The sequence below is a fragment of the Podarcis melisellensis genome (assembly GCF_964234715.1).
Source record: "Podarcis melisellensis genome assembly, chromosome: 8".
NCBI lineage: Eukaryota > Metazoa > Chordata > Lepidosauria > Squamata > Lacertidae > Podarcis > Podarcis melisellensis.
In genome coordinates this window covers 78,544,934-78,571,817 of record NC_138540.1, presented here as the reverse complement: position 1 = coordinate 78,571,817, position 26,884 = coordinate 78,544,934, and the positions used below count along the sequence as shown (strand labels likewise).

Sequence of the window (26,884 nt, the reverse complement as noted above, 5' to 3'; positions counted from 1 at the left end):
CAAAGAAAATGAAATGTAATTAAAACTTTTGAAAACATCAATAACTTTAAAAGTCCGAAACACACCCTCCCAGTCAATAATCTGAAGGCTAATAGCCTTCAAATTATTGCAACCTTAACTCCCTGGATCAATAGGAATTTTAAAAACTTGTGAAACATCAAAATGGGAGAGGTGAATGCAGTGCACCAGAGTGGAAATTCCCTGTCATGGGCCAGCAACAAATGGGAGCTACATCATGGGGACTTTCCTTGTTAATCATATGGTCCATATTTTATGAGCAAAATATTTTTTAATTGCTATGTATATGATTTATTTTTTAGAAGTTAAAGTTGTATGAGTTTTAGTTGTAGCTGGAGCTTGTAAACATTGCTTTATCAGCTGGCCTCTCTACTTGACCTTTGTGCCTCTTGGTTAACTGTATCTCTCCCTAGGTAGAGAGTGGCCAGGATGATTTTAATACCTCATTGAAGAAGGGAAGGTGTGGTCCTATAATAAGAACAATGGCTGCGCGGCCCTTCATCCTTCATGGATTTGGATAATTTCAGGCTTTCTTGAATGAGATAGATTATGGAGACAGGGGTAGACAACATAGTGTGCTCCAGACAATTCCCATCAACCCTAGTTGGAATGTCTGGCTTTTGAGGCAATGAGAGTTGTAGTCCAGCCACCTCTAGAAGTCAGCATACTACCTCTCCCTGATCAATATCAATTTCTAGCTCAGCAGGCTCAGCTTTAGCTAAAACAACCTGTGTTATATTATTTGTAAATCACAGTTTGATATGACAATATTGGTGCAGACAACTATATACAGTCATACCTCGGGTTACCTTTGTGTTGCACGTTTTCAGGTTGCGCACCACACCGAACCTGGAAGTACCGGAATAGGTTACTTCGGGTTTTGGTGCTTTTGCATGTGCAGAAGCACAAAATCACATTTTGCACATGCGCAGAAAAGCCGAATCGCGATGTTGCAGGTTGCGAACGCTGTGGATTGGGAACGTGCCTTCCACACAGATCACGTTCGCAACCTGAGCATCCACTATAATGGAATTCATTCTCGTATAGTACCCATTATTCCTCCCTAGAGGATTCTGTGGTTGGCATTTTTGTGAGGACTATGGACAGAATATTTGATTCAACTTCAAGAAACCACACTTCCAAATATTTCTAGAGGATATATTTTGAAAAATGGTGAAATAGTACAAAACTGAACATGCTCTGTTGCCTGGTTCTAGGAATACAATCATGTTCTAGCATCACCAGATTCCTGTGAACAAAATATATATGTGATTTACCAATTGCTGATCACTGTACCTGATCATGGACATCATTTCCCCAGAAGCATTGTGATGAAATTGAGGTAGGATATACTAGGGGGTTATTTGGTGAAATTACACAGGGTTCTCAAAAAGGATTCAATTAAGGAAAATACCTGTTTCTTAACCCTGAGAATGGGAGGGAGTGCAAACTGCAGGTGGCAGAATTTCATACCGTTTCCAAAAAAGAGTTAATCCAATTTCCACATTGTGCTTTGTGTTCCAGTATTAAATTGCACCATGTTTAGGAAAGCATTCAACCTCTAATTTCATCATTTCCCACCCCCTTATTGGACTAGTTCTTTCCACTTGGAACCCTCGGGCTCCCTTCTTGGCCTATAAAACCCTCCAAACTAGGCTCATCCTCCATCCTTCACCTGCTTGTTTGTTCTGAGTGCTCTCAGCTTTTGATCTCTACAGCACTATGACAACTTTCCTGAGTACTTGTCTCCTCTTGGTCATCCTTTGCCCAGGTGAGTAGGAGCCTGAGATCTTGAATTCTTTCTCCAAGAACATTCAGTCAAGGGGCTAGTATTGTCCATATGCCACCTTTGAAGCAAGAGAGGCAAAGTAGTTGTTGTGGAAGATGATAGGCATCCGACCAACATGACCAGTCCAACACAGTTGATGCTACCTACCCCCTTGCAGCGATACAGAGCTCTGCAGGAAGGAGAGAAGGTCTAGCTAATCAGAGGACTGGATGAGGGAGAGCAGAGCAGGGAGGCTGGCAGGAGAAGATAAAAGCAGCAGAGCCAACTGCCTAGAGAGGCAATGGGATTGGTCTTCTTTACTGTTCCATTTACTCATGAGGAGGCCAGTGGAGAGGAGAGGAGTAACTTTAGCCCTGCAGGAGGCTGCTTGCTGCAGATAACTATGGCTCTTGCTAGGGGCAACAGATCAATGGTACTTTGAGGCACTGAGAGACCTCTAACCATAGATGCCAAACCTATGGGGCTGGGGACACCTCTACCTCCCCAGGTATGTGATGATGAGGCTGAAAATTCCCCAACTTTGAGGGGCCCCACTGTGCCTCCTTGCAACCTTCTTGAACAGGTTGTACTTGTGGTCTCAAGTGCACACAATGAGCCCCCACAATGTCAGGCAGAACTTGGCACCTCCCTTTAACCACAAGTTGAAAGCACTGGTTGCAAGAGTGGGGAACCAGTGCAAGGGCCACCCCTGGTAGGGGATTTGCTTTTTGGGGGAAATCTCCCTAGGTGGAAGTAGCCAGTTATCAGTGACTGGGGATGGAATATGGCCCCTGCTGTTGTGGGCCCTGGGCTGGTGGAGTGGTATAGAGAGGGGTGAAGGGGTTTTCTTGATGAACTCCCCAGCCATTTTCCTGTGGATAGGCAACAGTTTTGATATTTTCCTGGTAGGTAGTGTGGTGTAGTGGTTAGCATACTGAGCCCAGGGGTTAAGAGAGATCAGATTCAAAATTCCCCATTCAACCGCAAAGCTGATATTGAGTCTTGTTTAGTGGTTGGGTCCTGAGGGTCCATTTAGAAAGTGTGCTTATATTTCCTTATGGAATGGGGCAAGGGGAAATTTTTACATTTGCAGAGCCTTTTTGAGCCTCAGGATTATTATGGGGAGTGGGGTGCATTTAGCATGGCTCCAGGTAAAGGCAAGTCTAAGGGGGGCCCTAAGGGCAAAGGAAAAGCATGCATAGGCATGTCATTCCCCTCCTGTTCTGTGGAGGAAGAGTCAGACTAGGGGACTATATTGATGTTCCTTGAGGCCCTGAGAAGGCAGAAGGCAGCCCTACTGCAGCTGTAACTTCAAGTGCTTGTCAGCTGGCAGAAGCAAGAAACACAAAATGCTAACCAAGGTGCTGTTAATTAAATTTCAACAGGTTTGGATGCCTTGGAAGTAAGTACCGGTTTTGCTTCGCAGGAAGTGCCAGAGGTGGAAGGCACGCAGGAGGTGGTCATGGCAGCTGATACTGCAACAGGTGAGGCATTTTTTTCTCAGCAGTGGAGTTGGCCAAGGTGGCATCTCCAATTGCCATGGATTTGTCAGGGTTGGAGTCCAGCTCAGTGGCCTTTCTCACCTCCGGTGGTGGCTGTGGCTTCCACTGGATTCCCCCTTTATACAGGGGGATCTGCCATCTTGTTGGATGCCTGTAATCAGGAAAGGGGCCCAGCATTTGTGGATGTGACCAATTACCCTGATCTGCATGGATAACTCTGATGCCCCCCCCCTTTCATCCAGTAGCACCCACCAGCTCTCAGGGGAAAGGAAGGGGAGAAGGCGGGTCTATATCATCAGTGCTGCCCCACACTGATCCCTCGGATGTGGTTAAGCGGACGCCATCCCATTTTCAGAGCCATCAGCCCCCACTGGGTTTCCATCTTCTCCCAGCTACCAAGCAAAGGATTTGGAAAGGGGAATAGTGTGTTGTGTTCACTCACCTAAATAGGGAACTTCCCAAGAAATGAAAGGATATTGTAGGTGAGATTCATGGGGGGAATTGAAGTCCTATGATGAAGCTTTATGCAGCTGGGCAGCTACAAAGTAGGCCTAGAGTGGAGGAAAAAATACTAGCAAATGGGAGGAGGGTTTTGTGTTTTTCCATTTCTGTGTCTGGAGATGTTCCTGTGTGAGGAATGGGGGGGGGGGAGAGGAATGTGTGTTGGCGTGCATGCAGTCTCTAACCTACCACTACATGTGGATCCTGAGACCATTAACATTGCTCGTGTTTGGCTTGGAATATTCTGTTTCTCAAAGACTGGACAACTTATGTTTCCTCTCCTCTCTGCAGTGGAACTGCAATGTGTAACAAACAAGGTGAGAGCTTGTCTTATCGAAGGAGGAAGTTGCTTTACTCAGCTTACTAAAACCTATTTAAGTGAGTATGAAGCCTTTCTGTCATATTAACTCTAAGTGTGTGAGTGCATCCTTTGGTCTCTGGGGTATCTAGTGTGACAACAGAATGCTGATCTCACCAACCTTGAGGAACTCAACTTTTTCAAAAAATAAATATTAGAATTAAAACTATATTAAAAATCTGTTTAAAATGTAACAATAATTACAATAAAAACAACATAACCCCAACCCTTTCAGTAAAAGCAGTCATTCTCCAAAAACCTGTTGAGACCCACTTGTAAAATGACAACAAAGTGGGATCTAGTCTAGATTCTTTAGTGAGGTACAATAAAAGCAAAAAATAAAATAAAGAAGAAAACCTCGTGTTGAAACCCATCCATCCCTCTCTATGTTGAATACTCTCTCTCTCTCTCTCTCTCTCTCTCTCTCTCTCTCTCTCTCTCTCTCTCTCTCTCTCTCTCCCAGCAAGGGAATTCCACAGACTGCAAGGAGCCACTGAGATGGCCCATTTCCATATCATTAACTAACAGAGTGTGGAACCTCTCTCACTCTCTCATACTTTGACTCAGGAAAGCCTCATAGATCCACAGAGCCACTGGTAACCTTCTCCTGACTTTTACCAGCTGCTTACTGTGAATAAACTGTGCACAAATATTCAGGCCTCATCTTTCTCTGGCATTTGTCTCATAGCTCCCCCTTAACTCCTAAATGACAATCCCTCAGTGAATGATAATTCCCAACTGCTTAGAAAGCAACCAAATCAGAGTCTACTCTTGGTTGGCGCAGGCACATTGATGTAGGAATGAGGTGCACAGCAAGTGAATGCACAGAAGGAGACAAGTGTTGGGTTCAGATTAGTCCACAACTTTATTGATTACAGGGATAAACAGCTTTGACACAGACACTGGGCATGTAACCAGTCCGCCTACTGACTCATAGACTATTGGGGATGACCAATATTAGCGTCCATCAACAGCATGAAGAGCATCCTGTGAACCTCAAGTAGACACTGGCAAGGGGTGCTCTGTGCCCTGAATCCCTAAGCTGGATGTATCGACAAGGAATGCATTCTTCCAAGATCCCTGAGAGGGATCCCATCTGACAGGGTGGGGCTTTACCTCCCATTCCCACTAAGAATCCAGCCCAATGATTCTTCTGCTGCACAAAGTGGTGAAATAGAAGGTTGCATAGAACGTGACTGCCAAACCTACAACACCTGGAACAAGTCCAGCATGCCATTAAGGATATCCACTAGCCACGCCTTGTAGCCAGCTGCTTAGTAGTGTATAATCTGTCCTGTAAAAAGTCCCCTTGGGCATGCACATTTTGCTTCATCACTTTGTTCATCTTACTTGGTCCTTGTTAACTCAGATGGGATGGACAGTTCCCCTCCACACTTGCCTCTTCCTTTCGCAGGGCTAACCAAGCAACAGGCAAGCATTTTCCTTGTCCTCCTACTGTGTTCTGCCCACACAGACTACCCAATCTCCTCCTCCTCCTTCATTTGTTGTTTTCTTCCCTTGAGTCCTGCAATGTTTTCCACTGAAAGCAAAGCAGAATGCTGTGACTTGGGTCCATTGGTCACCTCACTTTGCGCGCTCTCTCTCTCTCTCTCTCTCTTTTGTAATTCATTTTTATTGGTTGCTTTAGACATACATTCATCAAATCACATTGTAACAACTTGATTTTCCTCTAATTAAACATATATTTTTAAAACTATGAAAGAAAAAAAAGAACAGAAATACATATTGATTGATTGATTTGATTCATTTGTAATCCATTTCTGTTTGACTTCCCTCCCCTTCTTACCTCAGTCCTCAGTTTTACTTAGTTGACTGTCCCTCCTAACACAGCCATTTATTCAATAACCTAATTCCATTATGTTTTACTTTTTTCTTCTTCTTTTCTTACAGGAGTTACTCTAAACCGGTAAAAAAAAAAAAATTCTCCATAATGGTCTTTCAACTACTGTTTGAATATATTTCAATCATTTTTAATTTTTTGTATTGTTTGATCTTTTTATCTGACCTGTCCGCTTGTCCAGTTCTGTATACTCCATCAATTTGATCAACCAGTCTCTTTGTTGATAAGGTCTCCATTTTGCAACTCTGGGCAATCAAGACTCTTGCTGCTGTGGTGGCATACATAAATACTTTCTTAAAGTTTCTTGGGATTTCATCCCCCATGATCCCTAAGAGGAATGCTTTGGGCTTTTTTCCTGGTGCATAAAAGTAATATTATTTAAATATTTCTAGAAATCAGCTTTATTATCATTGGGTGCATATACTCCTATCATCACTAATTTTTCTCCTTGTACCGTTACTTGAATTATTACGATCCTTCCCTCCTCATCTTTGGAAAGCAGTCTGGGTTTCACATAGATGACCACGCCTCTCTTTTTACTCTTATCTGACAAGATAAATTCTGCTCCTAACTTTTTATTAATCAGCACCCTTCTGTGCTTTCTGGATATATGTTTCTCCTGGAGACATATTATGTCTAGTTAGTTTTCTGTTAAGAGATGTTCCACTCTGTTCCTTTTAAATTTGCATTTTGGTGGGTGGATGAAAAATTCTCTCATGGATACTTTCCCTGTCTTCCAGACAGTCTTAATATTAGTTCCTTTGCTTATATTAAATTTGAAGAATTCTTATATTTTAAAAATATTTTTAATTATTATTATTATTATTATTATTATTATTATTATTATTATTATTATTATTATTATTCTTCTCCCCCTTTTATAACAACCAAATAAAATTTCTTCATCATATATATCTTTACTCTAACTGAGCTTTGACTTCCTCCTGTCCCCTCTCTGACTTCCATATGTTATCACTTTTATCTTAGCATTTCTAAATCACCCTATTTATCTTAACTCCATACTTAAAAAACTTAATTTTTATAAACAGGTATCAAATCATAACCTAACAAAATATTTTAAATCAACCCTGCAAGTGTTTTCAAATGTTTACAATGTTCCTTCATATAACTTTTTACTAAAGGTATTGTAATGGGATAAGGGGTTGCTTGTGCGTAAGCGGAGAACCGCTCCAAGCTGAGTAGTTGGCTAAAAACTTTCCCTAACTGGACAGCCCTTACTTCATGGCTGTCTTAATCACTGGCAGAATCCGTCACTGGGCGTTTCCTGAATTTCTTCCAACATAAAATCTCCTTGACAGTGAGTCTCCGCCTAGATTCCCTGCGCGAAAGCTTTCTGCGCAGAGTGGGCGTCCCATGGGGAGGTCCTGAGCTCTCTCCACTGGTCTTGCTGGAAGCGTCCCTGAGCCTTCCCTCCGACGCCCCCTCCTCCTCTCCTTCCTCAGCGGAAGCTCTCCCTCTCTCCCTGCTGGTTCCCTCTCCAGCGTCTGGGAGCCTTGCCACCACCCTAGTCTCCAATGGCAGTTCCTGACAGGTATGTTTGAAAATCTTTTTCAGTTCATTATATATCATATCCCAGTATGCTTTAATCTTAGGACACTTCCACCACATATGAAAGAAATTCCTTTCCTTCTCCTTATATTTCCAACATACCTTATCTTCTAAATTTTAGCAAGTTTAGTCAGCATCAAATACCACCAATACATCATCTTCATTAAATTTTCTTTTAATGGCATACATGCAGTGAATTTAATTGTTTTTGTCCATGGTCTTTCCCACATCTAATTTGAAGAATTCTTCGAAAGCTTTCTTAGCTTTCTGAATTATTCCTTCATCATTAAGTAATGCTTCATTCATCCTCTATCTTTTCTGCCCTCTTTCTTTCCCCTTCAGGAATAGGGTAAAGGTAAAGGGACCCCTGACCATTAGGTCCAGTCGTGGCCAATCTGGGGTTGCGGAGCTCATCTTGCTTTATTGGCTAGGGAGCTGGCGTACAGCTTCCTAGTCATGTGGCCAGCATGACTAAGCCGCTTCTGGCGAACCAGAGCAGTGCACAGAAACGCCGTTTACCTTCCTGCCGGAGTGGTACCTATATATCTACTTTCAGTTTGACGTGCTTTCAAACTGCTAGGTTGGCAGGAGCAGGGACCGAACAACAAGAGCTCACCCCGTTGTGGGGATTCAAACCACGACCTTCTGATTGGTAAGGGCTAGGCTCTGTGGTTTAACTCACAGCACCACCCGCATCCTCCTTTAAAGATAAAGGGACCCCTGATCATTAGGTCCAGTCATGGCCGACTTTAGGGTTGCGGCGCTCATCTCGCTTTATTGGCCGAGGGAGCCGGCTTACAGCTTCTGGAATCCTTCAGGAATAAGGACACTGAATTGTGATCTGATAGGGACTTTGGATCAGTTTCAATTGTTTTCACTCTTAATGTTAATTCTTTTGAGATCCAAATTCCATCTTGCCTGCTGGAAGACTGGTTGGGCTCAGAATAATATGAGAATTCCTTTGCCCTTGGATGTTTAAACATCCAAGCATCTACTTTTTCTTTCTATTAACTGGAAAAAAAGTTTGAGGTAATCATCCTGTTTTATTATCTACACTTCTCTGAGTTCTATCGTGTTCGAAACAACTCCATTCAGATCTCCTAGGAGAATTATTTTCTCCTGCATATAGTCTAACACTGTTTCTTCCAGGTGTTTATAGAAATTAGCTTTATTATCATTGGGTGCAAATACTACTCTAGGAAGAGTATGTTTTACTAAGTAAGAAGGGACTTTCTTTTTACCCCTTTCTTCATGTCAGATTTTTTTGTTCAATTTTAAATTTCATTTGTAGGATTTCCCTTTTCTGCTCTGTGAAACTATGGGGATATGGAGATTTCCTGCTTCTTGGAACCGGCATCATGGGCTGCTACTCTCTTGCTTCAGCACCATCCCCCTTTCCCCTCCTTAACAAAGAGACGAAGAGACCCGGGAAACTCCTCTTTGACAACGACACTTCTATGCTGACCCCAAGACTCCCTCTTTGGGGTTGGGGGGATGCGTAGCCTTCGCGTCTTCACCCTCAAAGCCCGTTAGCTATCGAGCCCTTCTGAGCTCATGCCATGTTCCATCCTGTGGGAAACCGGAAGTCACTTCACTTTACCCCAGGGTAGTCATAGCTACTGCCCACTGCCGCCCATCTTTCTTGATGGTAAAATTTCCTTACCACCCACCAGTGCTCGATGGAAGGAGGATTCAGCTTGTGCTGTAGAACCCCCTACTGCCCACCTAGAATCCTGAAATGGCCACTAGTGGGTAGTAGGGACCAGGTTGACAACCCCTGCTTTACACTCTCATGTACCTTTGAGTTTTTTCTTGCACAGGCATGTCTGCAAGATTTGGGACGCTGCCTGGGCCAGAGTAGGTAATGACCAGAGGCGCAGTCTATCCACTGTCACACTGGGATGCAAACAACACTCCTGAAAAGGAGGAAGGGGTGAATGGAGATTCTCAGACCAATCAGAATGAATTTACCTGATCCAGGCCACATCTTATAAATATTGTCCCCAACGCCAGCACCCCACTCTCTCTTTTTAGAACCAGTCTCCAATTAAGGTAAAGGGGCCCCTGACCATTAGGTCCAGTCATGGATGACTCTGGGGTTGCGGCGCTCCCTTTATTGGCCAAGGGAGCTGGTGTACAGCTTCCGGGTCATGTGGTCAGCATGACTAAGCTGCTTCTGGCAAACCAGAGCAGCGCATGGAAATGCCGTTTACCTTCCCACCAGAGCGGAACCTATTTATCTAGTTGCATTATTAGCTGATGCCGAATAGGCCTGCAATGTATAGTAACAGCACATAGCATCAAATGCTGAAATACTCTGATGACAAAGGAAGCCACAGAAATCATTTTTTAAAAAAGGAAAAGGGGGGGAAACATACCCAGAGAGATATAACTGCTTTTCCCCATAGAAGGTTGTGTGCAAAAATATTTCCTGTATTGAGAAGTGAGTTCAAGAGATCAGAAAATTAGAGGAAACAGATGAAAAACCATCTTCTCCCGTCTCTCAGAAATACAGTACATAATATAAGGAAGCTTCATGAGTCAGGCCCCTGGATCAGCTAGCTGTATATCAGGTAGAGATGGGTGGTGGATCAAACTATTCTAGGCTCTTTTGTAGGGGCAGAAAAGGAAGTCCATCTAATCCCATTTATGTGCAAGTTGTTAAGGAACTATCCTAGAATATTCACATGGTATTGCAGAAGAAATTATACTTCAAAGAAACTACTTTATGGATTAGTTTGCTGAATTCAGTTGTTGCCAGGTATTTTCTCTTAAATCACCCATTTGCCCAATGTATTTATATTTGTACGTTCATTAATTTGAATTTTTGCATATCTCGCTATTCCTTCAATTCTTTCTAACAGATGGCTCTATAGCGAACTACAGTAACAAGGGTTGTGCTGAAGATTGCATCTCAGCAAATACCACCTTCTCTTCAGTAGAAAGAAAATACTTCCAGCATATCCAGTATTGCTGTCAAAAACTTTTTTGCAACCTGGGATTTCCTGAAAGTAAGTATATCTATCTATCATCTATCTTTCTATCTGTCTATCATCTATCTATCTATCTATCTATCTATCTATCTATCATCTATCTATCTATCTATCATCATCTATCTATCATCATCTATCTATCCATCTACTGCCAAAGATAAATAGCATTGAGCTTCCCAATTTCTTTTCTTGTTACTCTAAGACAATCAATACTGTTCCAGACCAAGATTCATTCCTGGGTAATTCTATATCAAGTAATCCATCTTTTTTACCTCATTTAACACATGTTTAAAAGAAAAGCCTAGCTAGCTTTTCAGACACCTTTTAATTGAATAACTTTCTAAAGAAATGCCTGAAGCAACTAATATTATAGTTGAGATCTTGTTTATTCTGTTAAATTTTACTCCAAGAAGACCCATTTATCCCAAATAGAATCCAATAAGGCAGACATTTATGTACAAAATATATTTTGAAAAATGTGAAATTTGCAGGTGGCTCTTTGAAATATTTAATAATCAGTATATTTTTTGAATTTTTAAATCATATTAATTTTTTTAATAAAAATTGAAAATTTGGTAACTTAGATTTTTAGATTTAGAGTAAGTCCATCATGTGACATATCATGAAGCTCAGGTTCTGCAGGGATTTGTGTTTTTAGTTTTGACGTATCTCAATGCTGGGCTGGGCTTTTAAGGCCTGTGTGTATTCTAGCAAGATCAAATTTCTCTCTCTCTTTTTGAAATTTCAAACCCTCATAACTCAAAAACGGGATGAGATAAAAAATTAAAATTTTAGATTTGAACTTAGTTTTGATCACTCAACGAGTGTACAAAAGATTAAGAAAATTAGATGACATGAGGTTAAAAAGTTGTATCACTTGATTGGGTGCCAGTGCAATGTTCCCTTGCCAGTAATTAGGGACAGAATTTTGATATACGGTATGTTAAAAAAATATGTAGTGAACTGCCCTGTGATTTTTGAATGAAAGGCAGTATACAAATTTAATTCCTAATAAATAAATAAATAAATAATGAGCTCCCAATGGGGCCTCAATAATTCCTTGGAGGTGTGCAGTAAATGCCCTAACCTAGTTTCTTGGAATCAGTATCACCATCTGTATGTCATGGAGAAGCACTTTCTGCCCAAAATATTCAAATGACCACTGGGTGTGTGGAAGAGAACACCCCAGAAAAATTGGGGAAACAGGTAGAGAGATAAGAACACATGCCCCCTCTTGCTCACTCTGGGACTCATCTTGGTGGGGCAGAACTGCAGAGGTAGTTAGTGAAACTATCTATTGCTGCTGGATGCCATTTAACTGGAGAACAACAAAAGTCGCACTGCTTGGGCAAAGTTGTTGAGCTCTATTTGGGAACAAAAATATTTGGGAATAAAAATATTTGGGAACAAAAATAATGTTGGGGTTTTGGAGGGGATTTTAAAAGCATTTTTAGAAACAAAAATCACCCTACTTGATGGGAAAATACGGACATAGGGTAGCCCTAAGTTCCTCCCATTGCTATATTTCATGTCTCAGTTAGCGAACTGTTTCTTTTCTCTCATTGGTTTCTACAGTAGGTCTGCCAAACATTGACGTTTTCCCATGTCCGGGGGGCATTATCGAAAATCAGCAAAATGGGGGGGGGGATGCATAAAAATTTCAAATTTGGTGTCCTGATTTTCACTTTTTTAAACTGCAATGACTGGCAATGGTTGCTGGTGATTGAGTGAGAGATGACTGGGGTGACTGGATGGATTATGTATCTGTGTGCAGTAAAATGGGATGAGTGATAATGAATAAGAAGGTGGTGAAGGTCCTGTATGGGTGTCTGGAGGCGGTTGGAGGATGGATGGTGGCTAACAGATTGAGGATGAATCCTGACAAGACAGAAGTACTGTTCTTGGGGGACGGGGGTTGGGTGGGTGTGGAGAACGACCTGGTCCTGAATGGGGTAACTGTGCCACTGAAGGACCAGGTGTGCAGCCTGGGAGTCATTTTGGACTCACAGCTGTCCATGTAGGTACAGGTCAATTCTGTGTCCAGAGCAACTGTCTACCAGCTCCAACTGCTATGCAGACTGAAACCCTATCTGCCCATGAGGAAAAAAAATAAAATTTTAGATTATAACTTAGTTTTGATCACTCAACAAGTGTACAAAACATGCCCCCTTGCTTTCTGAAAGCCCTGCTCACCCTGGGACTCATTTTGTTGTGCAGAACTGCAGAGGTAATAACTTTATAGTTTGTGGATATTAGAGGCAGAATCTTAGTGTGATGTGTAGCATTTTGTAAGTTAGGAGATGCTTTATAAATGCTGTAAACTGCCCAGAGTGGCTAGGGGAACCAAGCCAGATGGGCAGGGTATTGATAATGAAATAATAATAAAGTTATTATTATTATTATTTATTAAGAATATTATTGGAACACTGAAGACAGAAGGATTCCTTCACTCTAAAGACACTTCAATATATGCTGATGTTTTTGATTTTATATTTTATTGCATTGTAATGCATTTAGGTATAAAATTAAATTTTATTGAAGTTTCTGAGTTTTCTATACCACTAGGAGCCTCTTTTTAGTATTAAGTGATATATAATAATCATTAATAAATAAACAGATACACACCAAGGCTTTATTTATTTATTTATTTATTTATTCATTTGTTGTTTAAAAACTTTACAAAGTAACCTTAATCTGAGGAGGGTTTCCAACATATTAACAAAGTATACATAGTCATAGTCATAAGCACTACATAAGTATATGTAATTAGTGATTGAACACTATATATAATAAACCAAGCACCAAAAATAACAGTGGCCAAGAAGTCACATGCACAACAATAAACTCCCCAACTCACTCCCTAAAAAATACCACTGCTTGTCTGCTCATCTCAGTTCTAAATATCTGCATCATCAACATCATTCATTGCAGAAACAGAATGAAGTAGAGATGTTGCAACCCTCTCACAAGATTAGAGAACTGAAGCCTAGGAATTAGAATAAAGATAAATGGGCTGGAAACATGTCTTGACTTTAGTATTTACTTCTGGCAGAGCCACGGAGGCGCTTGAATGGGCTGGTGTGCACGAACCTTGGTGTAGCTGAATCAGAAGTTTCTGAGGGTTCAAATGCCATCGAGTGTTACGATGAGGAGACTCAGTGTATTGAGTTTGTTCTTGTTCATGGTAAGTAGAACTGCCTTGCAATGAGTGAGAGGGGGGGAATGGGGTGTGTGTGTGTTACTATTTCATTCTGTTTGTGGCTTCCTTCCAGAAAATAGATTATTTGTGCAAAAAAAAATTAAAATAGATTATTTGTGCATTTGAGGAAAAGTTTCTTTTTTTCCTGAAAACATAAATCACATTTGCTTTGTATGTATATAGATGAGTATGTATATATCCGGGGTGGAGGTTTGACAAGGTGAGAGAAATAGTCTGTTTGTTAAATTACATATAAAAGTTTATTAAAAGAGTGTTTTCATCAGTCTTTAAAAGAAGTAAAATTAGCCATGGAGAACTGATCTGGAAAGCAATATCAATGAAGATGAGCCCTTGCCCCTTAAGAAAAACAAATAGACTATTTAAACACCTCATTTAAAAACCTCTCTCATATTCATTTCATGTGGTGATTTTCAGATGTTTTCTATACTTGCTCAACATAGTTATTAAAAATTAAGATGCTCCTATTTTTTCTTTTGCACACGCACACACACACACACACACAAACACAGGTTGCTAGCAAGATGCTCATCTGACCTTGTCTCCTTTTCTTTACTAGACAACAGTAAAGTTCCTGATAAGGTCGTCAAAGGCTGTGCATCACCAGCTTTTTGTGAATTGGCCAAGACATCAGTGCTTAACCAGTACTTTTCAGGCATGATAACCGGAGCACGATGCTGCGGAGCTATAGTTTCACCAAACCAACTCAGCTTCTAAGGGTAGTTAGGAGAGAGCAATGTCTTCTTCCTCTTGGATTCCACTATTTTCTGCAACAGTGGAAGTGGTGGTTGCTTGTTTGAACATGGGAGTCCAGAGCAACTGGTATTCACAGGACTCCTGAGGCTTCTATTTGGTGAATGGGATGCAGGGAATAGAAAACTAAAGAAGAAATGTGGGGGTTTGGCTCATAAAAACATGGGATATGTGTAAAAAAATCCTTTGTTCATAATCAAAATAAATTGGTGAAGCAAATCAAAACTGCGTTGTGTGTCTGCATTTATCAAATTAAGAATATTTGGTGGCAGTGGTGGTGAAGGACACAGTTTTTAGAATGAAAAACAATGGGTAATTATGAGTTATCTTATTGATATAGGAAATGTATATTCCAGTCCATATTTCAAAGAAATCTGAGTTGCTTACGATAACGTAAATCTGGAATTCCGAGACTAGAATTATACATTCGTGCTTATTTATTGACAAGTATCAAATATTGGAGACCTTGCTGATGGTCACAATCTCCTCAGTTGGGCAACCTTAGAACACACACACAGTATATAACACTTTCGGTTGGGTGGATGGTATTAGGATTAAAATATTTGAAGTCCCTACAACTCTTGAAACAAGCCCATTAGAAAGATTTGGAATATATTAGCTAATAAAAATAAATTCATTTTCACATGCTAAATCCTACTTCAATAATGTGGAGAGAGGAATGGTAATATGGAAAAAAATGTGTGATAATGGGTGTTATGGTTGGGTCTCTCCCATAGAAGCGAGACAACTCTGGCAGTAATTAACTCAGGTTTATTGGTCAAAACACACAAATCACTCTGGAGCTCAGTCACTCAGTGTCTGCTTCCAAATTAGCTGTTGCTTAGTCTGAGTTCTGCCCCTTTCTATTCCGACATTTAAAGCCCCACTTTTGCTTCCTTTTCTGTTCACACCTTTCATTAATTCTTGTGCACCTATGCATCATGGGATGGGATATTTCCAGTGGCCCTCCCTCTGAGTCCGAGCTTAAACTGTCTTCCCCCTTGAACTCCCCCCTTCTCCTTGTTCTCGGAGCTCAGGCTTCTACTGCAACTAGGCTGCTCCTCCCTTGTTCTGCATTCCTACATAATTACCTCCTCCTGTCTCTCCACGCTCTCCCCTATGTCAGCAATGGGATGCAGCTGACATGGAGTTCATGACCTTGGACCAACTGATAGATGAGGAAGACTTCTATACGTACAATGCATACATCAAATACCATTAGGATAATAAGAATAAATATACACATTTGTATATTATTGTATGTTTTACCATCCTGACGCCCCCAGGACTTTCCTGGTATGCATGCCTGCACTCTCAGACTTCAGGGCATATAAACAGTTCAGCAGAGTAACTCAGCAGGGTTGGCAGCCAATGAATCACATGAAGAGCTCATTTCATCAGCAGATGCGCTTTACTGAAGCATTTTAGTAAGCATACTGGTTGCAAATCCTCGAGACAGATCCCTGGATGGGTACATAGCTCAAAAACAGTTTCAGAGAGAGAAATGCGAGCAACAGTTTCAGTGAGAGAGATGGCTCATCATAATAAGGGATATGGGTTAAATTTTCCTTTGTTCATAATCAATTAAATTGTTGTGGCAAGGTGATGTTGAAGAATCATTGCTTCGCCACTGGTGATCTTTGGTTGTAGGGATGATTGCTGGGTCCAGAGCACACTCCTCACCCGCAGGCAGCCTCATGACCTTGGGGTGCGGAGCACACTCCACTTCACAGACAAAGCCACAGCTGTCTGAACATTGTGCCCTCTGTTTAACCTTCTGCGGTCTCAGTAGTCTGTGGTGTTCTGTCTGTGACCTTTGCCTCTGAGACCTTTGTCTCCATCATCATACACTGTGCAATGGGAAAATGATGTGGTGGAAACAGGTGGCAAAATAACTTTGTACCACCCCATGATCTCGGGACTGGAAGATATGTACAGTGGTACCTCGCAAGACGAATGCCTCGCAAGACAAAAAACTCGCTAGACGAAAGGTTTTTCCGTTTTCGATTTGCCTCGCAAGACGAATTTCCCCTATGGGCTTGCTTCGCAAGACGAAAACGTCTCGCGACGTCTAAAAACAAAGACATGTTTTGTTTATAAAGTTAATTTATTTTCCCTTCAGTTTTTGAACTGCTCTTTACAGTATGTGTGACTTTAAAGAGCAGTTAATAAACTGTTGTTGTACCAAATTTGGCTTTGTTTAGACTTTTTTTGACCATAGGAACGCATTAATTGATTTTCAATGCATTCCTATGGGATTTCGTGCTTCGCAAAACGAAAAATTCGCTAGACGACAAAAATTGCGGAACGAATTAATTTCGTCTTGCGGGGCACCACTGTAAAGGTTAAAATGTATCTGCCTAGGTTTGCATGTGTCAATAAAATGAGCCTTCACAGAGCTGGCCAGCAACTTGCTTGCAGGTCACCTGTGCATAGCTCACCTGCATTATTAACTCCTGCCTCATGTCCTTCACTTCATTTGGCGTTTATAAATGGTCCAGGTTTCACAAGCATACAGTAAGGTTGGTAGTACAATAGCTTTATAAACAAGCATTTTGGTTTCCCTGCAAATGTCCCGGCCCTCAAACACTCTGCACTTTAATCGGGAGAAAGCTAGGCACTTGTAGAGCTCAGGCGATACTGGATTCCAGCATCAATGTTGGCCCTTGTGGAAGGATAACTTCCAACATTACACCACTGAGTTGGATTTGTGGTACTACAGAGGGGTTGTTTTGTGCTTGTTGGTGCAGCACTTTGGTTTTTGGGAAGCTGAGCGATAAGCCAACCATTTTGTAAGCTTCTGCGAAGATATATAGGATGGTTTGGAGGTCATCCTCTGAAGTGTGCACTCAGTACATTGTCTTCAGCTCTATGACAGAAGTTACAGTAACTTTACTCTTTGCTTTCAGCCTGCTTAGATTAAAGAGCTTTCCATCCATCCAATATACCATTTCTACTCTTAAGGGGAGTTTCCCTTCATATGAGGACATTGACAATGGGTGTTAATGTGAAAAGGGATGCAAAGTAGGACTATAGAAGAGAGAAGTGGCTTCAGATACTTATTAAGAGGGCGGTGCTGGACAAAGTAGTCAAGTGCAGCTGATGTTGGGCTATTGTGCTCCCTTTCCAGGAAATATGCCATACAACAGAAGGCTACCAGGGTAAATTTCTCTTTGACAGACCTCTGGAGATGCACTGAGGGATTCAAAAGTCAGGGACAAAAGAGGATCCCTGCTGGATCACATAAAAGGTTCATTTAGTCCAGCACAGTGTTCTCAGGAAGCAGATGCGTGTGAGAAGCCCAGAAAATAATGAATGAGCAGAGTAGCTCTCCCACCTGTGAACCCCAGAAACTGTTCCTAAGAGGCTTATTGTCTTTTATACAGGACTAGGGACTAGTACCTGTCTTCGATAATACTAGAACCTGTGGAATGGAACAAGTGAAGTTAACAAATAAAAGAGGGAAATTAAGGAAAAGCTGGTTCAATATAGGAAAATAAAGCTCTCATGGTTTGGAAGAATAGCAATAATTGAAAAGAAAATTTTGTATAGAATAATTTTTTTTATTTAGAATGTACCAATTAATGTATCAGAGACAGAAATAAAGGATTGGCAAAGCATGATTAATAAATTTGGTAATGGGGATATGAAACCTAAAATTAATAAAAGAAGATAGTACAAACCCCAGAAAATAGGTGCACTCGGTCTCCCCAACATCAGGTTATGTTATATAGCAAATCTGTTAAGATATATCATAGATGGAATAACAGAAGAAGGAACATTAGAATGCTTAGAGAGTGGTACACAGGAAATGAGGGACAAGTTAGTGAAAATATTTTTTCCAATAGGCAATGGTGGCAGAATATTGAAAATCCCTTAATAAGAAACATTGAGATACGAGCAAAATATAAAGGAAAATTGATACCAGTAAATTCCCCACTAACTCCAGTGGTGATGATAGAAGACTTCCCAGTAATTTTTAAAAAGGAAATTGAAAAAGCCGAAAAAGAGAAGATTTTTCCCCCCGTACAAATGGAGGATCAACAAGATCAGTTAAAAGAGGTGAGGGAAAATGAGACAACAGGGCAGATAACTAGACCAAGTTGGGGGGTGGTATTGGAAATATTGGAAAATATTGTTTATAAGGATAAAATAAAATTAGTATAAGTTAATATAGAGATGGTTTTAACACCAGTAAGATTAAATCAAATAAACAAGGAACATTTGGTGTTATGTTGGAGGGGATGCTAGGAAACGGGGACTTATGTTCACATTTGGTGGGGGGTGTAAATATGTTCATATTTTTATTTTTATTTTTTTAAAAAGGGTGTTTAAAGAGATAACAGAAATTACTGGGTTAAAGCTGACCGAAAGTCCAGAGGTAGCATTGTTATCCATTTACGATGGGGTGGAAGGTTCACGGGCTGTGAAGGACTTGCTCACAAATTTATTGACAGCTGCATGAGTTATTATAGCTAGGAAGTGGAAGGGGCAAGGCAAATACAAAATGGAAGAATGGTATAAAGAGGTGTGGGATATAGTTATTAATGAGAAATGAATGTGTGCTATTAAGGTAAGATGGGGAATACGCAGAAGAAATGATTATGAGGAGATATGGAAGCTATGGTGCCCAATTTCCCCATTGCTTTTTATATCGGTCCTGGAGGTCCTGCTGAACATGATTAGAAGGGACCGGTTGGTTAAAGGTATACAGGTCGGAGCTAAACAGTACAAACTGAGGGCATTTGCAGATGACTTAGTTTGGACGTTACAGGAGCCAGAATCTAGTTCTAAAAGGGTTTTAGAATTAATTCAAGAGTTTGGTCAGGTGGCAGGATTTAAACTGAACAAGTCAAATACTAAGGTTTTAGAGAAAAACTTAAAATTGACTGAAAGAGAGAGGTTTCAGAATGAAACAGGTTTAACTGTGGTTAAGAAAGTGAAATACCTGGGGATTAATATGACAGCAAAAAATGGGAATTTGTTTAAAGATAACTATGAAAAATGCTGAACAGAAGTGAAAAAAGATTTAGAAATTTGGTCAAATTTGAAGCTTTCCTTGTTGGGTCAAATTGCAGCTATAAAGATGAATGTACTGCCTAGAATGTTGTTTTTGTTTCAAATATTGCAAATTGTGGACAAGATGGACTGTTTCAAGAAGTGGTAGAAAGACATTTCTAGATTTGTCTGGCAGGGCAAGAAGCCCAGAATAAAATTTAAGATATTAACTGATGTAAAGGAAAGGGGTGGATTTGCCCTGCCAGACTTTAAACTTTACTATGAATCAGCAGCATTCTGCTGGTTGAAAGACTGGCTGCTTCTTGAGAACACAGACATTTTGGATTTAGAAGGTTTTAATAACGTTTTTGGGTGGCATGCATATTTGTGGTATGACAAGGTTAAAGCACATAAAGCATTTAAAAATCATATTGTCAGGAAAGCATTGTTTAATGTCTGGATTAGATATAAGGATCTATTGGAAAATAAAACCCCAAGGTGGTTGTCACCAATGGAAGCGAAAGTTTAGAAAAAGCTCAATATGGAGGCCAAATGGCCGAAATATTGGGAAATTTTGGAAAAAGAAGGAGATAGACTGAAACTGCAGAGTTATGAGAAATTAAAAAATAAAGTGCGAGATTGGCTTCATTATTATCAGATAATGGAGGCATATAATTTGGACAAGAAAATTGGCTTCCAGGTGGAAAAATCAAAATTAGAAACAGAACTGTTAGAACCTAAAACTAAGATTTTGTCAAAGATGTATAACTTGCTGTTGAAATGGAACACTCAGGATGAAACAGTGAAATCTGCTATGATTAAATGGGCACAAGATGTTGGACATAACATTATGTTTGCTGACTGGGAACAGTTATGGACCACAGGTATGAAGTTTACGGCATGTAACGCCTTAAGAGAGAATATTATGAAAATGATTTACAGGTGGTACATGACCCCAGTCAAGCTTGCAAAAATTTATCATTTGCCTGATAATAAATGTTGGAAATGCAAAGAAAATGAAGGTACATTCTTTCACCTTTGGTGGACATGCCCATGGATTAAGGCTTTCTGGGAAATGATTTATAATGAAATGAAAAAGGTATTTAACTATACCTTCCTGAAGAAACCAGAGGCCTTTCTCCTGGGCATAGTCGGCCCATTGGTGCCAAAGAAGGACAGAACTTTTTTTATGTATGCTACAACAGCAGCAAGAATACTTATCGCAAAGTACTGGAAGACAGAGGATTTACCCACTCTGGAAGAATGGCAGATGAAGATGATTGACTACAGAAATGACAGGCAGAATCCGGGACCAGGGAGAAGAGTCGGCGGAAGAAGATTGGAAGAAATTCAAGGACTATTTACAGAAATATTGTAAAATTAATGAATGTTAGAATGATGTTGGATAGAAATTAAGTGGTTTCCAGCTGTAATGTTTTAAGTGATAGGGGGGGGGAAAGATATAGAAATAGGTTAAAACCTATCGATAAGGATTTGCTGAACTAACAATTTGAACTGGAATACAAAAATGGGAGGTATGAGGAGGTCGGGGAAATATGTTAATGAAAAATAAGTATTGTGAACTTTATGTGTTTTTAACTACTTTGTATTTTTGTATTTTTTCTTCTTTTTTCTTTTTGATTTTCTTTTATTGTATTAACTTTAAAAACTTTAATAAATATTATTAAAAAAAACAAGAAATTTTGGGAGGTTGGATAGTTACAATGGAATTGTCTTGGGGTGAAATTGTTTTTTTTTTTAAATGTACAAAATGAAAAAAAACAGAAAAACTGTGTTCTGTGGCTGTATTCTGCTAACTACAAATATTTAGTGGTGGTGATGGAAAGCAATTATTAAGTATTTTATTGATTTAGGAAATGTATATGCCAATCCATATTTTGAAGGAATCTCTGAGTGGCTAACAATAGTAATCTCTGAGTGGCCTGGAAGAAGCGGACCATTTGGATCCCTTCCAGTCGGGATTCAGGCCTCATCATGGGACTGAAACTGCCTTGGTCGCACTGGTTGATGATCTCCGGTGGGCTAGGGACAAAGGTGAGAGCTGTTTCCTAGTTCTGCTGGATCTCTCAGCGGCGTTTGATACCAGCGATCATAACATCCTTCTGGACCGTCTTGAGGGGCTGGGAGCTGGGGGCACTGTCCTATAGTGGTTCCGCTCCCTCCTCCTGGGCCGTGTTCAGAAAGTGGTGGTGGGGGATGAGTGTTCAGACCCCTGGGCTCTCACTTGTGGGGTGCCTCAGGGTTCTGTCCTCTCCCCCATGCTTTTCAACATTTACATGCAGCCGCTGGGAGAGATCATCAGGAGGTTTGGGCTGGGTGTTCATCAGTATGCAGATGATACCCAGCTCTACTTCTCTTTTAAATCAGAACCAGTGAGGGCAGTGAAGGTCCTGTGTGAGTGTCTGGAGGCGGTTGGAGGATGGATGGCGGCTAACAGATTGAGGTTGAATCCTGACAAGACAGAAGTACTGTTTCTGGGGGACAGGAGGCGGGCAGGTGTGGAGGATTCCCTGGTCCTGAATGGGGTAACTGTGCCCCTGAAGGACCAGGTGCGCAGCCTGGGAGTCATTTTGGACTCACAGCTGTCCATGGAGGCACAGGTCAAATCTGTGTCCAGGGCAGCTGTTTACCAGCTCCATCTGGTACGTAGGCTGAGACCCTATCTGCCTGCAGACTGTCTCGCCAGAGTGGTGCATGCTCTGGTTATCTCCCGCTTGGACTACTGCAATGCACTCTACGTGGGGCTACCTTTGAAGGTGACTCGGAAACTACAACTAATCCAGAATGCGGCAGCTAGACTGGTGACTGGGAGCGGCCGCCGAGACCATATAACACTGGTCTTGAAAGACCTACATTGGCTCCCAGTATGTTTCCGAGCACAATTCAAAGTGTTGGTGCTGACCTTTAAAGCCCTAAACGGCCTCGGTCCAGTATACCTGAAGGAGCGTCTCCACCCCCATCATTCTGCCCGGAAGCTGAGGTCCAGCGCCGAGTGCCTTCTGGCGATTAACTCATTGCGAGAAGCAAAGCTACAGGGAACCAGGCAGAGGGCCTTCTCGGTAGTGGCGCCCACCCTGTGGAACGCCCTTCCAGCAGATGTCAAAGTGATAAACAACTACCTGACATTCAGAAGACATCTTAAGGCAGCCCTGTTCAGGGAAGTTTTTAACGTGTGATATTTTACTGTATTTTTGGTTTTTATGGGGAGGCCCAGCCAGATGGGCGGGGTATAAATAATGAAAAATTATTATTATTATTATTATTATTATTATTATTATTATTATTATTATTATTTATTTATTTATTTATTAAAATAAATAAAAGAGCAATCATCCTACCCAGATTATCAAGAGGAAAACTTTGAAAAAGCTCTAAAATGCAGCCCACGGTGGGTTTTTACAGCTGTTTTTACTGGAGATTTGCCACACAGCACTAGGCGGCCAGAACAGATTATTACTGTTTGACCGAGTTCTGGAGAGCCACTATGGGATTCAGGAGTCAGGAACATAAGCGGATCCCTGCTGGATCACACCAATGGTCCATCTAGTTCAGCATTCTGTTCTCAGATTGTCTAATCATATGCCTACGTGTAGCCCAAAAAACAAGGCATGTACACAATAGCCCTCTCCCACCTGGGATCTCCAGTAACTAGTATAAAGAGCAATGCAGTCCAGCTCACGATTGGGGCACTGCTCTCCCACTGAAAATGTCAAGCAATGAAGAACAATACTGCTCCTCAAAATCTCAAAGCAGCACACACATTTTATATATCCATTTCAGTCAATCTCCTATACTCTGGCCAATCAACTTTTTGCACCGCAGTCCTTTGGACACAGTCCTTGTCCAAAATATAACTATGGCAAATAGTTATTACATATTTAGAATTACATATTTAGACTATGGTTCAAAAAAATGTCAAAATTATATAGAGACTTTGGGCTCTATATACCTGAATGCATTTATATTTCAGTTAATTTTGACCTGTGCTTAGGAAATAAAAATGAATTTCTATGGATTTAATATCTGATTCCTTCATTTGGAATGATTTTATTATTATTTATTAGATTTCTAAGGCACATTCCTAGAAGGAGTTAGAGCAATATACACACAACAAAGAGCCAGATTAATTATAAATAACAACCTGACAGAACAGTTTGAAATAGCAAAAGGTACTCGACAGGGGTGCCCTCTATCACTGCTGCTGTTTATCATAGTCTTAGAGACAATTACAAATAAGATAAGGAAAACCCCAGAGATCCGTGGTATAAAAATCGGCGCGAATGAACATAAATTGAAAACATATGCAGATGACCTTATGTTGTCATTGGAAGAACCAAAGGAGAGCATCGGCGAATTTATAAAATTACCAGAAGAATTTGGAAAACTATCGGGATTTAAATTGAACAAAGAAAAAACTAAAATAATGACTAAAAATATGAAAGAAGACATCATAAATGAGCTTGAAAGACAAACTGGAATTAAAATAACCAAAAAAGTAAAATACCTTGGAATTTGGATGACTATGAAAAATATAAATTTGATGGAAAATAATTATAAGAAAACATGGAAAGAGATAATGAAGGACTTGGATACATGGAACAGATTACATCTCTCGTGGATGGGCAGAATGGCGGCAATCAAAATGAGTTTATTACCCAAATTACTCTTCTTATTCCAGAACATTCCAATAATTAGGGGAATTGCAATATTTAGAGAATGGCAGAGACTACTTTCCAAATTTATTTGGCAGGGAAAAAGACCCAGAATTAAATTTAAACTACTTACAGACCAAAGAGATAGGGGGGGGGGCCTTGCGGTCCCAAATCTGAGGTTATACTATGAGGCCGCATGTCTTTGTTGGGTAAAAGACTGGATCGTCATTAAAAATAGAGAGATGTTAGATCTAGAGGGGTTTAATTTAAGATTCGGTTGGCACGCTTATCTATGGCGAGATAAGGGAAGGGTTCATAAAGGTTTTTCTAACCATATTTTCAGAGGGCCACTACTGGAAGTCTGGGAAAGGAATAAAAAATTGCTGGAGCAGAAGACACCCTGGTGGCTATCACCAATTGATATTTTAACAATTAAAAAATTAAACATTGAGGGGGAACGATGGACGTATGAGGACTTACTAACTAAAACAGAATCCGGGTGGAGGATCAGACCATACGAAGAAATAAAAAATAAGTTGACTGGTTGGATTCAATATCATCAAATAAATTCAATGTGGACGGAAGACAAAAAGATTGGAATAAATGAGAAAAAATCTAGATTCCAGATTGAAATAATAGAAAGTAAAACAAAATTATTATCAAAAATGTATAACCAGTTGCTTGAGTGGGACACCAAGGATGAGGAAGTAAAGGAGGTGATGGTAAGGTGGGCGGTAGATCTAGGGTATAATATAGAGTTTGATAAATGGAAGGCTTTATGGTGTAAAGATATGAACTTTTCGGCATGCACGACACTTAAGGAAAATATGTACAAGATGATGTACAGATGGTACATAACGCTGATAAAATTGTATAAAATTTATAGAACAGGCGACAAACTGTGTTGGAAATGTAAGAGTAAAGAGGGCGAATTTATTCACATGTGGTGGACGTGCGAGATTCTCAAAAAATTCTGGGAATCTATCTATAATGAATTAAAAAAAAATCTCAAATATACGTTTGTTAAAAAACCTGAAACCTTCCTGCTGGGGATAATTGGCAAAGATATTAAAGAAGAAGATAGAACCCTTCTTCAATACACAACAGCGGCCGCTAGAACCCTCATAGCACAGTACTGGAAAACAGCAAAAACCCCAACATTAAAGGAGTGGCAATTTAAATTAATGGATTATTTAGAATTGGCAAAATTGACTCAGAAAATAAGAAATCAAAAACGTACAAAATTTAGTAATGAATGGGATAAATTTAGAATATATATGGAAATAGAGACAAGGGGAAGATCAAAATGTTAATCAGAAATATAGATGTATCTTTAAAAAAAAAATTCACAGTAGGCATGAGATAACGCTTACTACGTTATAAATTTTATTTTGGAATAGATACAGCAGAAAGATAATTAAGATAACATTATCCGAAATCAAGATAAAGGGAAGTCGATCAATGTTGTTGTAAAATTAATGTAAGTTGTGTTGTTCATGTTGTACGTATTTTATGTTCTTTTTCTTTTCTTTTTTTCTTTTCTTTTTATGTTTATTTCATTTACTTTTGTCTGTTGTATGTCTGTGAAATATGTTTATGCAAAACTTAATAAAAATATTTTAAAAAAAAAGATTTCTAAGCCACCCTTCATCATACAATGACAGGGTGGTTCACATAATAAAATATAGGATAAAAATAAGTAAAAAAGTAAAACAAAACAAAACAACACACAAACAACTTTTCCACAGATACAATTAAAAGAAGGTGGTATCTCAAACCATGCATAGTTAAACCAGGAAAACTACAAAACTTGGCTGGATCCAGGAATGTCATTAGGTTCCAGCATCACAAGATTGCTGGGAAGACAAATATATGTGCATGTGATGTACTACAGGTAATTGTTAATGGCCTTGTGCCTGATTGAGAACATCTTGGGTCCACGGACATTGTGGTAAAACTGAGGTGGGGATAAAGTAAAAGGACGTGTGAAAGGGACTGATTTACTCATGATTCAGTCAGGGAAAACATACTGGAGGAGCACAGAGGCGGATTTCCGCCTCTTAGTTCAACCCAGATGCTCGCAGGAACTCTGGCATGGCCCTGTTCCCGAGAGGGGATCGGACAGAGTGAATTGAGCCCCTGGATTTCTTTAACGGAAACTGAGGTGGGGATAAAGTAAAAGGACATGTGTGAAATTTCATGGAATTCCTGAAAAGGACAGATTTACTCATGATTCCTGTTTTCTGACAGTGAGGGTGAGATGAACAGGAATGGACATTTGTGTTGTACCCATCTCTGGTGTTTGCCAGAACAGGCATATAATGGACATGGCAGGTGACCTCAGGGTCATAAGAATGACATAAGAGACTGGCATTAGGTTGAATTAGGCCACAACTTTATTGATTACAGGGAAAAGTAGGTTTGACTAAGGCATTGGGCATGTATCCTGCATCAGGCAGCCTGCCTGCTACCTGATAGGATCAAACTACCTAGCTGGGTCAAACCAGTGCTGGAGTATCAACTGCAAAATGGATTGGATGCCACAACCCCATACTGGCTGTCAGTGGTAGAAATGTATTGACCCATTGGTCTGCTGTTGGACTTCTGGGCAGAGTCAACCCTCCTGGATCCCTTTAATGGGGTGCCCTTGTGACTAAGGATACAGTCCAATGC

At 40.3% G+C, this 26,884-nt stretch overlaps 1 protein-coding gene across 2 annotated transcripts in view; it reads left to right on the top strand.

The window, feature by feature from the left end:
* LOC309376194 (uncharacterized protein) overlaps nt 1–26,884 on the top strand; it is a gene marked incomplete at its 3' end in the record, with an annotated part of 90,703 nt that overhangs the window by 38,638 nt on the left and 25,181 nt on the right. The window contains exons 3-5 of one of the 2 annotated variants that reach the window (XM_081922454.1): nt 10,442–10,588; nt 13,623–13,754; nt 14,347–14,749. In XM_081922454.1, coding sequence (XP_081778580.1) covers nt 10,442–10,588; nt 13,623–13,754; nt 14,347–14,504 — 437 coding nt within the window. Of the gene's footprint in view, nt 1–10,441; nt 10,589–13,622; nt 13,755–14,346; nt 14,750–26,884 lie in introns of those variants that run through there. The other variant, XM_081922453.1, reaches the window with a different exon arrangement.